Genomic DNA, 14,509 nt, shown 5'->3' with positions numbered 1-14,509 from the left:
AAGAACCACTGCACTAGAAGGTGCTTTCATCCGGCCCGGTCCTCCGCTCTGACCGTATGTGTCACAGTGAGCATGTGTGAATGCGGTCTCTGCAAAACAGTGTTTACTATGAGTGTGTGAAAGTGTTTGGATTAATGAATGTAGTAGGAAATGGAAAGAAAGTGGTCAGAAAACTAAAAAAGCACTGTCAGTACTGTTTATCTTTTTGATGCATTCGGATCAACGGTATAAAATGTAAAGTGAAGTTTTTAATCAGTTTTGGATCTCTTGATCACATCTAAGAATCGAGGACATTTAAAGCTGCACTATTTTGCATTTTTTCTTGATTATTGACTAAAAAAGATGATTGATAACCCAGTTTGGCCTCCTATTCACTGATCTCTCATCTTAGACGATCATGGAGTCGCTGCTACAAGAAAGCAGAGGCAAATCTCATCCAACTCAGTGCTTCTGACCTCTTCATGCTGCTTATCAGACAACCAGTGCTTTTGTTAGAGTGAAATTTAGACTTAAAGCATCATTTTTCACTGAAAAGCAAGAGGAAACACTCCAAATATTTCCCTGATTAGTTTGGCGCATGCTTGGATAAGTGTGTGCTTGCATTAAAAAAAGTAGCCACCTCATATATCTCAACGCACCGCTTTACTTTTTTTTTCTCAAATTTATTTAAATAATTATACTATTCCATGAAAATAAACACAGTGGAAAAAAAATAAATAGTCCAAAATCATCACACAGGAATACACAACAGAATAACTTTTACATGATTAAGTTGGGTTTCTTGAAAATAACTTTCCAATGCAGGAAAAACACAATACTGAAAATATTTAAAATGATCTTTTACCATGTTAAACTGTGTCACAACAGAAATCCACTGACACACAACACAAAGTGAGAAACACCTCTGAAGGAAGGGAAATTATTGCTCATTTAAAACAACTTAATGCTGATTTAAATCCGTCTTTCATTAAAGGATCACACACAGCCTGAAGATCTGCAGCTTTACAAAGGAATCCTTATTTTCAACATTTGAGGAAAACAGATTTTTGGGGCTTATTTGATCAAAATCTCCTTCTGTTGGCTCTTAAATTGGACTAAAGGTAGCATTAAATAGATTAGGAGTGTTCTGAAAGCTTTGTTTAACTTTAGCTGTTTGTTTTTTGTCCCAAAGCCTGGCTGAGAGTGCAGAAAGTTACCAGGGGATGCGTAAAAGTAGGTCCGTCTTTGAAATGAATAGGTACACAACATCATTGTGGGTCAAAGGGCGCACGGAGTAAGAAAAGTTAATAATCAGATTTTTAAGGAAACATGGAATATTCAAACACTTGCTGGCCAGATCTCGCCCGTGTGTCTGTTTTCACGTGTCGCTGTACATCCTCTTGCAGTCTATGGAGGGTGACGGCGTGTCTGGCCCCATGCTCCCCACCTGTGAGTACGCGTCCTCCGGGGTGCGCGGCAGTCCAGGCGGCGTCATGCGCTTCTCCTTCTGCCTGCGGTTACAGAACCAGACCCGGACCACCTCCTTCTCCAGCTGCAGAGTGTCCGCCAGAGAGTTGATCTCCTGCGCGGAGGGTTTGGGACACTTGAGGAAGTGGCTCTCCAGCGCGCCTTTTACGCTCACCTCGATGGAGGTGCGCTTTTTCCTTTTCCGGCCCTGCGTGGCGATTTTGTCGATGCTGGTGGGGCTCCCCGTGGTGGAGTCGGCCTCCTCCAGCCATTTGTTGAGCAGAGGCTTGAGCTTGCACATGTTCTTGAAGCTGAGCTGCAGCGCTTCGAACCTGCAGATGGTGGTCTGGGAGAAGACGTTCCCGTAGAGCGTACCCAGAGCTAAACCCACGTCCGCCTGCGTGAAGCCCAGCTTGATGCGGCGCTGCTTGAACTGTTTGGCGAAATGCTCCAGGTCGTCGGAGGTGGGGGTGTCCTCGTCCGAGTGCGGCTCGTGGCTCACGCCGTGGTGCTGGTGGTGGTGCGCGTGGTGGTTGTGATGGTGATGGTGGTGATGGTGGCTGCTGTGGTCCAGCTCCGGGGATTCCCCGCGCACCAGCCCCGCGTGCATGAGGCTCTGCCCGGTGTGCGAGCTGAGCATGCCGTTGACAGTGAAGCCTCCTGGCTGGGAGTAAATCAGAGACTGCTGCTGGTGCTGCTGTCCCTCACTGATGCTGATGTGCGCGGCAGAGGAGCCCCCCCAGCTCCCCGCGTGCGCCTGATGCGCTCCCAGATGCGGGGACCTGTGGTGCAAAGCGGAGCCCGCGTGGAGGTCCTCCCTGTTTCTCTTCACGTCCTGCGGCTGGGAGCTGGGGGGCCACGGGGAGCCCGCCTCGGCTGCTGCAACCGCGGCTGCGGCTGCTGCGGCTGCCGCGTGAGGCAACGATGTCACCCACTGGTGGGCATGGCTCAGCATGTGGCCCCCGTTGCCCCCCACCATGGCGCCTTGCATAAAGTCACTCTGAACCATCTTGACCGAAGGGTCCCCTCTGTAACCTGAAGACACCGTGGTGACAGCGGGGCTGCCCGGCTGCATGCCCCCGCCTCTCCGGTCAGAGTGGAGCACTGGGCCGGATAAAATCCTGCTGCTGGCGAGGTATGGACTCGAGGTGGCTGTTGCCATGTCCCAAAGCATAAATGTGAATATTTAGGAAGTCTCAGATTCTTCTAATCCATTAATGAATTCTGTCTAGCTCAGCATGAGCGACAAAATTACGCGATTGGTTAAAAAAAGTAGTGCGAAATCACTCCGTGCAGGCTGGGGTGCTAAATTAGAAATAAAGCAGTAGGCAGGTGTAAAAATCTGCACTTTTTTAGAGATTCCTGTGCAAAAAAAAATCCTCAAAACTTTTCTCTGTCCCGGGAGTTCCTCTGTGCGTAATCCTCAGACCTGATAACATCAAAAACAGTCTCCAGTCCGATCCGAGTCGCCTTCACACCCTCCACTACTACCCTTTTCTCTTAAATCAACGCGTAAAAGTTCACAAAGCTTAAAGACAAACTTCTCGCTCCTCTCGGTTTCGCTCGCTCCAGCTGCTCTATCCGGTGCGTCCTCTGCGCAGCGAGGGAGACGAGCATGTGTGTTTACGCTGTGCCAAAGCTGCGTATTCTTCTCCCATCTCCATCCAATTAGAGCAGAAAGGCGCTGCAGAGCTCCTGCTGATTGGACGCGCAGACAGAGAGGTGTATGTGTGTCTCATTCCAGCCTCGGGTGCACGAAGTTACGGCTGGAGGGAGAAAGCAACAATGAGGTAGAAAATACAAATAAGGGGAAAATAAAGAGAGAGAGGGAGGGGAAGTGGAATCTTTGGAAAGAAAATCCTGCAAAATTGCAAAACCTCGTCCAAAAAAACAGAATGACTGTGGGTGAGTGGGAATGATCATCCTTAGTTATGTTTTTACGCACGAACAAAATCTATGTTCAAGAAAACGTGCGTCCTATGAGAGCCTAAACATGCATATGCCACCTCTTTACTAACATCACAGAGCAGCCCAGACCTGTGTCAAGGATACTTAAGTCTTCTTTGGGCACATAGGCTGGCCTGTACGCCTCTTGCATCTTAATGCGCCCTGCTTTTCTTATGGTAAAGGAAAAAAGGCCACAGTGCCGTGACGCACCGTTCATTTCGAGGTTTCCACCCTCAAATAACAAACAGGTTTTGCTCCGTGTTACCATATTGTTCAGTTTATGGATAGCCTGTTAAATAAGTGTGTTTTTGGGGGTATTTTCTCCTCGGATTCAAAGGCCTTCAGAGAGTAGAGAAATCGACTGAGACGCAGGAAGTTTTGCGAGGTGAGGAGAGGAGAGAGAGAGACCAGGTGCAGCCTTATAAATGTGCTAATTTATGTTTTTCAGTGAATTTGTGTTGGAGGGTTTCCAAAAGGTAAAAGATAAATAGGCATTGAGATTTGCACACGTGAAAGAGAGAGTGAAACTGAGACTTTTATCATAACATTTAAATACACATTTAGATAAACTCTGTTCAAAGTTAGAGGCAGACAAAGTTTGGCAAAGTGATGTAGGGATATAAATATTCTTTATCTGGAAAAGTGAGTCTGTTTTTAAATGCTGTGGCATTTTCACTTCAATAAAGCTGCTCTGATGACTCATGAAAGTAGCCCTTAGTATTAGAATTAGTCTTAATGAATAATGAGAGTAATGCAGTTAGTAAAGGATGTTTAAAATAAAGTTATTTAAAGTCCTGAAGGGAAAAATGACACCCACTTTGCTGACATAACAGGCTGAATAAAACAATATAAAACTGCTGCATGGGAAGTAAATGAGTGCAGGACTTGAGGTGCTTTAATCCTCATACAGGCACCAAAAATGAAGGTGCCTTTACATACAAAAATGAAGAAGAAATGACTAATGATGCTTATAAAAGTCTGTCCTATTTTGATCAAATTAAGCTTCCAGAAGTGCAGAAACTGTAGACAAATCAGTCACACCTTTATAGCTTTACAAACAATTTCCTTGAAAACCAAAAGTGAATGTTTCAATTTATGTTGGCATCATTCTTGATTTTAACTCATCTCTTTTTCTGACCTATTTTGGCTTTTTGTACAGTAAAGTTAAAACATCTGAAAAGAACATGTACAGAGTCAGTGAGTGTCTTTGACTTTGCTCTGAATATTGCATGTACACTGTAAAACTAATTGAAAAAATGGAAACTGTTGCCTCAAAAATAACAAGTAAACTACACTTGACTTTTGTGAGTTAAAAACTTGTTTATTTTTAGTGTGCAGTACCATTTAAGTATTCACTACTAGTTTAAATCAACTATTCTAATTGCTCAAACCTGAGATTCAAATGTTAATTGAAGTTTGCAGGACTTAGGTTAAATCATCTACTTTCAGTGTGCAGTACTTGATATTTTTAGTGCACTGTAAACACAGATAAGTTCATAGAACATAAAATATCACAGCCACTGATTACCTTAAAACGTCAGATAGTACTCTCTGTGAAAGTTTTTTTAAAGTTATCATTTCACCTTACACTGTTAACCCCAAAGTTGTTTGTGGTCAAATAATTTAAGTAACTATTACTTTAAAAAACTAAGTTTTATTGCATTACTTAAGTCATTTTGGTGTATTCTACTGTTATAATGAGTGTGTAGAGTGTACTTGTTGTTTTGAGTTGAATAAACTTGAAATTTCTATTTTTGACACTTAAACTTTGGGTTTATTAATGCTTCAAGGTGTTGAGTTCTGATTAGCTGGTTGAATTCAAACTTGTCTCAGCTTGTTTGAAACAAAATTGTGCAATTTCCTTGTTCAAGCATTTAAGACAGAAGCTAAGAAGACTGGTGTCTTCCTCTCTTGGTTCTGAGCATCTTGCGCTGTAAAACACAACATCATATGACAAATCTGCAGTTTTCCCAGAATGCCGTTGGGCACTAAAACTTTATGCACTCTGTTAGCTGCTGCTGTCTCGGCCAGAACACTTTTGAAAAAGAGATTTTTAATCTCAGAGAGGCTTTCTCCTGGTTAAATAAAGGTTAAATTAAATAAATAAAATGCGCCATGAGTGAAGTTGCTGTCTCAGTTACATACGGGGTGATGTTACTGATATTAATGTCCATGAATGTTGGATGACACACTTACATTAATATCAACTACTGGTTCAGTGGGTCACTAACTGCCATTTACAGTGTTCACATTTTGAAATATTAAGTTGATTTAATTTAATTTTTCCAAACTATTTTCAATTAAATCAACTCGTAATTTAGTGCAATGGACTTAAGATTAAGTTTAATAATTATGCAAAGCAATTGACTTTACAAGAGATTTTAAGTTAAATCAACTTTGCGTCTAGTTTGTTCTGCTTAAAAACTTAAGTTCAATTCACTCCAGTTTTCATTATGTATTACTTAAATTTTTTAGCATAGTACTCTCCTGAAAAGTTTTTTGAAGTTATCATTTCACCTAAGGTGGACTAACTTGTGCCAACATTTGCAACAATGGCTGTTGGTGACCCACTGAACCAGTAGTTGATATTTCATCAATGTCATTGTGTCATCCAATATTTACAGGCATTAATAACATTAACATCGCCGCCCCCATAGGCGGGACCACTCATGGTGCATTTTATTTATTTAACCTTTATCTAACCAGGAGAAAACCTCTTTGAGATTAAAAATCTCTTTTCAGAAGTGTCCTGGCCAAGACAGCAGCGGCAAACAGAGTGCATAAAGGTTAAGTGCCCAAAGGCATTCTGGGAAAACTGCAGATTTGTCATAACTCAAATAATTTGAGTTATAATGAAAATACTTGAATTGTTTGAGTACTGTTCATTTAAAACTAGTTGAAACAGCTGTTTTGGATTTTTAAGTAAACACTACTCCATTTTAACCTCCTATTTACTTAATTGGTTTAAATCAAGTAAACTAAAGTAAATTGAGCCCTTTAGCTGTTATGGCCAAGAAGTACAAGTAATTTGTTTATAATAAGTATTTAGAACAGGTTACAAACAACTGAGTTTATTCAACTCAATGTTTCTGAGTTAAATTGATGTTGTGTTTTACAGTGTATTGTTTTGTGGTTTCTGTGTCAGTGTAGTTCTCAGCCTTATGGTTAACTCCTATGGCTCTTTTTTTGCTGTTTTATTGTTGAATTTAAAGGTAGATCCCCATAATTCCACACAATATGAAATATGAGGAACAGTTACTGAGCAACAGATTAAATGCAAAGCCCTATAATCTGATATATTTCTGGATTCATAAAAACACTACTAACTTTTACATTTTTCCTATAAAGTATTCAATATGTCAACATCAGAAGATCATCAATCATCAGTTTACTTTTCTCCATAATAAGAGACAGTTTATCAACATCAAACCAAATTTTGAGACTTCCCAGCTCCCATGTACACCACACAAACGTTCCTTTAAATTCTGACTAGAGTAAAAAATAGATTCATATCATCTGAAAACATTACATTTTTACATTATCAGTAACAGTGCAGATATCATTCATATGTAAATGAACATTTCTGAACCATCCACCAATCCCTGTGGTACTAATCTCACTAATCCTGCTTGTATTCATTAGAAATTAGAGCTGTCCAACCATTAAAATTAATCTATTTAATCACAATTAATCTCTGAATTTTTGTTGTCAATTTTGATCAATCGCACCCTTTTTGTTGCATGTTAAACGCCACTATTTAGCATTTTAAAATGTTTTTGTGTCATTTTGGTTAAAATAAGTGTAACTGACTTCCTGGTTGGGTACAAACCTACTTTTAGAGGTAGAGATCTTAAATCTAAACATAGATGTAACCATGGAAAAAGAAACTTGCTATAGTTCGAAAATGAAAAAAGATAACATTATAAAGATGCACATGACTTTTGACCTATCCACTGAGCTGTCTGTGAGTTTTTAAAGTGAAATGAGACATTAAGGAGCAGTGGTTGGCTTATTTTACCTCACTGTGGCTGCAGGAAGATGCAGCCTTAACCAAAGTGTGTTGAACGTTACAATAAAGTATGCATTTAATCGCGACTAAAAATATTAGTGCACTAATTGTAGACCTTAATCAATGGCCATTAACTTGATTAATCTTGACAGCCTTTTTATGATGTGTCAAATGTGATTAAATATTATCTTTAATGTCACGTTGGCTGATGTCCTCTTGTTAAAAAACACTTTGAACATCAAAAAGCTTGCTCAGCATTATCCATATGTGTGCTGAATCCTCCACAAATCATCTCAAAGTTTAAGTTACTGAAGAGCCGTCCTGGAGTATTTTTGTGTCACTCATAAACAATATTCCCAACCCTGAATGGGCCGACCAGACACCGTCATCAATACTGAAAGAACAAAGACAAGTAGACACTTGACAATGTAAATACCAAAGAAATGAAGCATCCTGCTGTTCCTTCCAGCCTTAAGGGGACACGTTAGTGATCAAACCAACAAAGGGCCAAACATTTACAAAGTAGGATTCTCTTAATTAGACAGTATATTAGTTTTACTTTAACAGAAGGGAAAAATTTGCTACATAGCTTCCATCAGAATGTATAGCATAAAGTATGCCTAATTTAATGAACTTAACACAGAATTAATGTCAATTTAAACTTCTTTTCAATCCAATGAACACAGTCTGTACTGGTTATTTAAATATATCATACATTTTCAGCTCAGTTTCCCATCATTCATGGCAGATTGTATCATGGATTCTTCATGATCACAATTCACTGATGTTTGAAATTGACTCAAAAGCCACAGTGAGTAAGGACGGAGGCGCATGTGGCCCTCATGCTGCCAGTTGACTTACAGACAAAAAGTGGGCAGCTTTAAATTAGAATAAAAAGTCTTACATGAACAAAAATGTGCATTGAATGAACTCTATAAATCAGAATGAATTCTTTGTAACACAAAAGTCAAAGATGCCTACTGTTTAGGTTTTATTCTAAGCTTCAGTCTTTACCCTCAGTTTAACTCTCACTGACTGATGTAACAGAACCAATCAGAGATGTCTTTACCTTGAGTTCCGTTAACCCCTGTTGTTTTGTAGCACAGATGTATTGAAGCAGCTGTACAATGGTGATGAAAGTAGAGATTTAGCTTCCTCCCTCACGGCCCAACAGCACCTCCTGACTGAAGCGGCTGATCCCCGTGTACAGTCCCACACTGCTGTAAATATGTATACATGCAGTTTCTGAAAGGCCTGCAGCCGATCTGTGACGCTTTCTAACTGAATCCTTTAAAAATGATCACAAGTATATTCATAAATGTCGTCTGCTTTCAGAGGTAGAAGGCAACAAAGTACTCTTACACAAGAATTAATATAACCCACTTCCCTTAAAGCTGTACATTTTCTACTTCTTTATTTATATTTTACTCAGTTGTGCATTTATTCAGCAATATATATCAGACAATGCTGTGAAGTTTAATATTTATTTATTTTACTCTAATTAGGAGTATCCCCTCTGAAAATCAAAAATCATTTTAACAAGGAAGTTCACACCTTTACTGCAGCACATAAACAAAAAAACTCCCATAAATCAGCAAAAATAACACCAGGCTGAGCAGAGTTCAGCAGTAAAACACGTTCATGCACTGTTTGTATGATCCTTTATCCTGGTTTTGAGAGGATGTGAACCAGGGCTGCGACAGGATTTACTGGGCCTGAAAAGCACAGAGAAAGGGTCCTTCCTTGTTGTGATTTATTCATAGTGTCAATGCATGTGTGATGGATGTGTAGGATTGACGCTAGCATAATGGCTAACAGTTACCTCACTCTGGAGCTGAAAAGTGAGTCAAACTGTTACTGGGCTGTGATGTAAGAATTTTTCATTCGTGCTACTTTTTAACCCCTTTTCAACACTTTTCTGCCCATTTGTGCCTCTTTTTTTGCCATTTCTAACCCATTACTACTTTTTTCACCCTTTATTTCCACTTTTAATCTATTTCTGTGACTTTCTGCCATTTTCCCCTCCTTTTTGGCATTTGTATTTCTTTTTTGCTGATTTTGCCCATTTTAATTGCTTTTCACTCATTTTTGCCACTTAGCCACTTCTTTTTGCCAGCTTTTACTCTTTTAATTTTCTCCATTTTTTGGTGCTCCTTTTCTCCTCTTTTTGTTTTGCCTCTTTTCACAATTAGGGAATTTATTTTTCATTAAAATTGTCTCCATTTGTTTTTGTCATCCTGAAATATTTTGCTCCTTTTTAGCACGCAATCTGAGAACTTTTGATTTTAAAAAATAATATTGAAAAGCTTTATCTATCTGTATTAGATATAGGGCCTCCAAAATCACACAAAAATTCATAAAATTGATTTTTAAAAATTGCTTTAATAATATTCATCAAAATATGATGAAATTGTTATTTCATGAGTTAGAATTTAGAAAATATTGCAAACTTATCTTAAGTGTTAAAGTTACATATATCAAGCTACAAATGAATATTTTTTACATAGAATAAATGTGTTTTGACATTGTGTGGACATTTTTGTCCACTAAACAATGCCCAAGTTTAAGATATTATCTGTACACAAGTATACAGAGAACAATATTGCAATATTTCCATTCCAAGATGGTAAGAGATTCCTGAATATTACAAATTAAACATACAGACGTTAAAGTGAGAAAAAATCAAGGTAAAAGCAGAAATTAAATTATATACACAGGCATTTATTTCCATTTGTAACTGTCCCACTTAACAGTATTTTAGGAACACAATTTCAGGGAGAATTAAATAACATGGACTGCATTTTCTAAATAAATGAATTAGCAAATAGTAAATATATATAGCCTAGAGATTCTTTTTCCTTTTAATAGTGTCATAAAATGCCAAAATTGGGAAAAAATCCCAGCGCCAGTTCTGTAGAGTATGGAACGCTGTACCCCACAGGTAAACTATTTTTTTATATCACATTTAAATGATCATACTTCCTGGGTTTACTGACCTATCGGCAACAAGCAAAAACTCAAAGAGAGCTAAAAAACACTTTCCTCACATAGTGATTGCAATGCAACGTGTTTTTTTTTCATGCTATCACATGACAAAAATAGCACATGATGATGTCACACATGATTGTGGACTCCCAGGTTGAAATGTTGATACACATCTGCCATTGCTTGAAAATGATGCGTATAACTGCCCAATAAGCAAAAAAAATATATATATATCTGCAAGCATGTACCTGGGCTCTGCTAAGTTTGGGCTAAGCCCCAGATATTGAACACATCTGACTCTGCCTCTGCAAGGGACAATATACAAAGATATTTATCATTCATGCATGAGATATAATGTATATATGTGTAATTTTTTAAGTTTGATTTATTTTGTATTTGTATTGTAACTGTATTTGTATTTATGAATTTATTTTTTGCATTATTTTATTTATTTTGTATTGTATTTGTAATTTTTGTATTTATTTATTTATTTATTTTTTTAAAATAAATATTTAATTCCTGTACATAGAGAGCAAAGCTAACCAGAGCCTTTTCTCCTTGCTGTGTAAGCATAGTTGGCCAATAAAGCTGATTATGATTACATGTTATAAAAACAATGACTGAATTCTACTCAGTTCAAAACATGCAAAAAAGTAAATATAAAAAACTGCCTGTCTAAACTGATCAGCTCCAGATGCTATGGTCTAACATGATTGTTAAATAGTGATAAAGATGCAGAGGCAGCATATTAGAGATGCAGTTCTATCAGCTATAACATTAAAGTTATGAACATAGAATACGTCCTGTTATTCTATGCACATTATTCTAAAATTGAACATATAATTGAGTATTTTTTCACGTATTTGTTGATGAGGAAATGCACTTAACAGTAAAATATTTTGCTGAGGAACAAAAAACAACAGTATTGATAACCAGTTACTCTCAGACATATATAACTTTGGTTTAAGCGTCATGTTTTCTGTACCAGTCATCATTTTTCTGTCAGTTTTGAAACCCCAAAGTCATAACAAACTTCTAACTCACCCGTAATTGAATAATTTAAGCTGGTTACAAGAAGCACTTTTTGAAATATAGATAATTTATCCCAAAGCCGGTAAAAGCTTTTAATTGCCTCTCTGTAGTCAGTTAAACAGAGACGCCGTACACAGCCAGCACAGTGTTTGGAGCCTCGCAGCACAATGTAGAAAACCAGACGAGTCGGGGAATGCAGTAATGTTTTTCATGTGTTGTGCTGGCTGGTCGCAGCGCTGGGTCTCTATTTGTTATTCATGAAGGAAGCTGGGTGAGGAGGCCTTCTTATGATGCACATTTTTCTCTCTGCTCTCTGCCTCTCTCTCCTTAAAACGCCCCGACAACTGAGCAGAGGAATCTGTTGTAGTTATAGTAATAGGGCTATGAATCCAGTGAAATAAACACGACACACACGACAAGCTAATTGACATTATTGTTTCTTTTAGATCCCCTTCAAATCATTTACTCAGACACTTCCTCTCTCCCTCTCTGTCTCTCTCCCTCTCTGTTTCTCTCTGTCCTGTTGAGTCTTCAATATGCAGATCGGTCCGTTTCTGCCCCCCGGCTATTTTCTTTGGTAGACTTTTGAAATATGCAAATGCTTCCAACAAAAATTGCAAAAGGAGGAAAGAAAAAAAAAAAAAAAAGAAAGAAACCCCTTCATCTGGGCTCCAGGAGTTTTCCATTCAAAGAAGCAGATGATTTTGCAGCTCTTGTTCTTGTTTTGTTTTGTCAGTCAATTACAGTAAGAAATCACAAAAGCAGGCAAAAGTGTTTTTGTTGGCATGTCCACAGTCATTACGCTGCTTCATTTTCTTTGTAGGGAGTTTTAAAGATTATACCCTGATGTGGACACTTGAATCGACAGTTTCATTACTTTATTAAAGCTGCCTGCGGACTAAGCAGTACTTATTTTTTAATGGTTTTGCCCTTTCTTTATATTTATGCATCAGATCTACACTGTAGCATAAAATGTATGTCTGTTCTAAGTTGTCTACAGGCCTCTGGTGTGAGATAAGTGGCTGCAGAAAGTGATCCATCCATCCATTTTCTACACTGCTTATCCCATTTGGGGTTGCAAGGGGCTGGACCCTATCCCAGCTGTATTGGGAGAGAGGCGGGGTACACCCTGGACTGGTCGCCAGTCAATCACAGACCTCTATGATGGGGTGTTTTGAGTTCATCTGGCAGCAGACCTCCACAATGAGGCGACCTTGACTGTGGGGCGGGATGTGAAGTACTAACCGTTGTTGGGTTTTTTAATTACTTATTTATTACTTTGTGGTGTGTTATTCTTAATTTTATCCCACTCTCATTACCATAGCCCTTACCTTTAGAGTTCAGGTGCCTAACCCTAACCCTCTTTAGGTTTTTCTTATTTTACCCTCTCCCTAACCCTTACCTTTAGAGTTCAGCAGCTTGATGCACCAGCTATGCGTAAGTTCTGCCTGAAGTTATGGTGTAAAGTCCACACTAAACCCTATGCTGAAACTGGTTAAGTTCTAACTTAAGTTGTGTCATTGTTCGGCTGCACCACAGAGACGTAAGGTTGATCTTAACTAGTAGAGATTTACGTCCAAACTGAATCAAAATATTGTCACAGATATGACTGATCTCTTACTTTAACCGTTCACTGAAAAGCATTTTTTAACCCCGTGTTTGCTACAAATGCTAATGGCTAAAAATAACGTTAACAGTTTAGACTACTTATGGTGCACTAATTCTCTTTGAGCTAATTTAATCAACCAAAATAAAGTAGGATTTATATGAAAATAGAATAATCATATGAATTTATAATAAATTCTTAAATCTTTAAATACAAGGGTAAAAATACTGTCATACCTTAGATGCACCTTGGAGAAATATGAATTTTGACAACAAAGTTCAGTACTAACATTTAAGTCTTGTTTTAGTCTCCCTGATGAAAAAAAAAACATAATTTTTTAATCATGAAGTAAAGTGAGGTTTATTTCAAACATGTAGGAAAAAAAAGAAAAATCATCTTATTATTGATATCATATTAATACCATTACCTAGAATAATTTTTGGCTGACAGCCAAGGCCAGCCCTATACCTGAGTCTGTATGTGCCTGCCTACCTGCCTGACTGGGTAACTGAGTGAGTGACTAAGCTTTCAGAGCTGTAGAGATGCGTCAGCGGAGGAGTACTTACATCTAATGGTGGTTCATGGAGCACAGTAACCTTGCAAAGCAGATGGATTCGCCTGCTTCCGTGTTTCTCACTGGCGAATCCATCTTGCAAAGCTCCCATCTGAACAGTTTGGGCCCGGTTGAAAAAGACATGACCAATCAGCATGGAGGGGCAGTACTTTTGGGCGTGGTACTTTTGGGAGTCGTGACGTAAGCAAGCAGCAACAAGAGGCCGGTGTAATTACGGTGGAAGAGATTAGCGTGGATGCTATAACGTAAGTTCTGGTGTGTCGGCTTAGGAGCATAGTGGACCTCCGCTGATGCTATGCTAACCTTGCAAAGCAGAGGGATTTGCATTGGTGCTGAGCCGATGAATGTTCAAAGCGATCAGCATCACCCGGGGAGAACAAGGCAGTAGCGGTGGGTGGGGTTTAGTCATATTCAAAGGGGTTTGCATTGGCTGCCTCCGTGCAGTGATTACCTCGGATGTAGCTTTAGCATAGCGTCAGTTTTACTAGAGCTGGACTACGTTTCTGTATAAATAAAGAATAAAAACAACACCAAAAGATTTTCATGATCTTAGAGATGTTTTCACTCTTCCGCCGACCTGTTTCTTAATGAGTTTGTGATCGTTACGTGGGAAAAGTGTTAATTGGTGTGTGAGTGGTTGTATACATGGCTGTTAGTGGAGTGAGTAGCTCGGACATAGCCACAGTGGCTGTTTTGTCATACTGGACAACGTGTCTTTTATCAAAACAAGGGCAGAGAGCAACACTGAACGCTTTTCATGACAACAAAAATGCTTCCGCTCTTCTCTCGGTCTGCTACAGCATGGGTTTGTGCCCTTTTTTTTTTTTTTTTAGAAGGCCTTTTCATGCCTTTATTTGATAGAGGAAGGACAGTGGATAGACTCGCAAACAGGGAAGAGAGGGAGAGACAT

General features: G+C 38.9%; 1 protein-coding gene across 1 annotated transcript; it reads right to left on the bottom strand.

Moving 5' to 3' along the window:
- Positions 1-1,357: 1,357 nt before the first annotated feature.
- Positions 1,358-2,620, bottom strand: pou3f3a (POU class 3 homeobox 3a). Its single transcript, XM_041807620.1, has one exon. It carries the CDS (start codon positions 2,618-2,620, stop codon positions 1,358-1,360), a length of 1,263 nt encoding a protein of 420 aa, XP_041663554.1.
- Between the last annotated feature and the right edge of the window lie 11,889 nt (positions 2,621-14,509).

Source organism: Cheilinus undulatus, linkage group 15 (assembly GCF_018320785.1).
Source record: "Cheilinus undulatus linkage group 15, ASM1832078v1, whole genome shotgun sequence".
Lineage (NCBI taxonomy): Eukaryota > Metazoa > Chordata > Actinopteri > Labriformes > Labridae > Cheilinus > Cheilinus undulatus.
The sequence above is the reverse complement of the archived record's forward strand: the minus strand, read 5'-3'. Positions and strand labels throughout refer to the sequence as shown.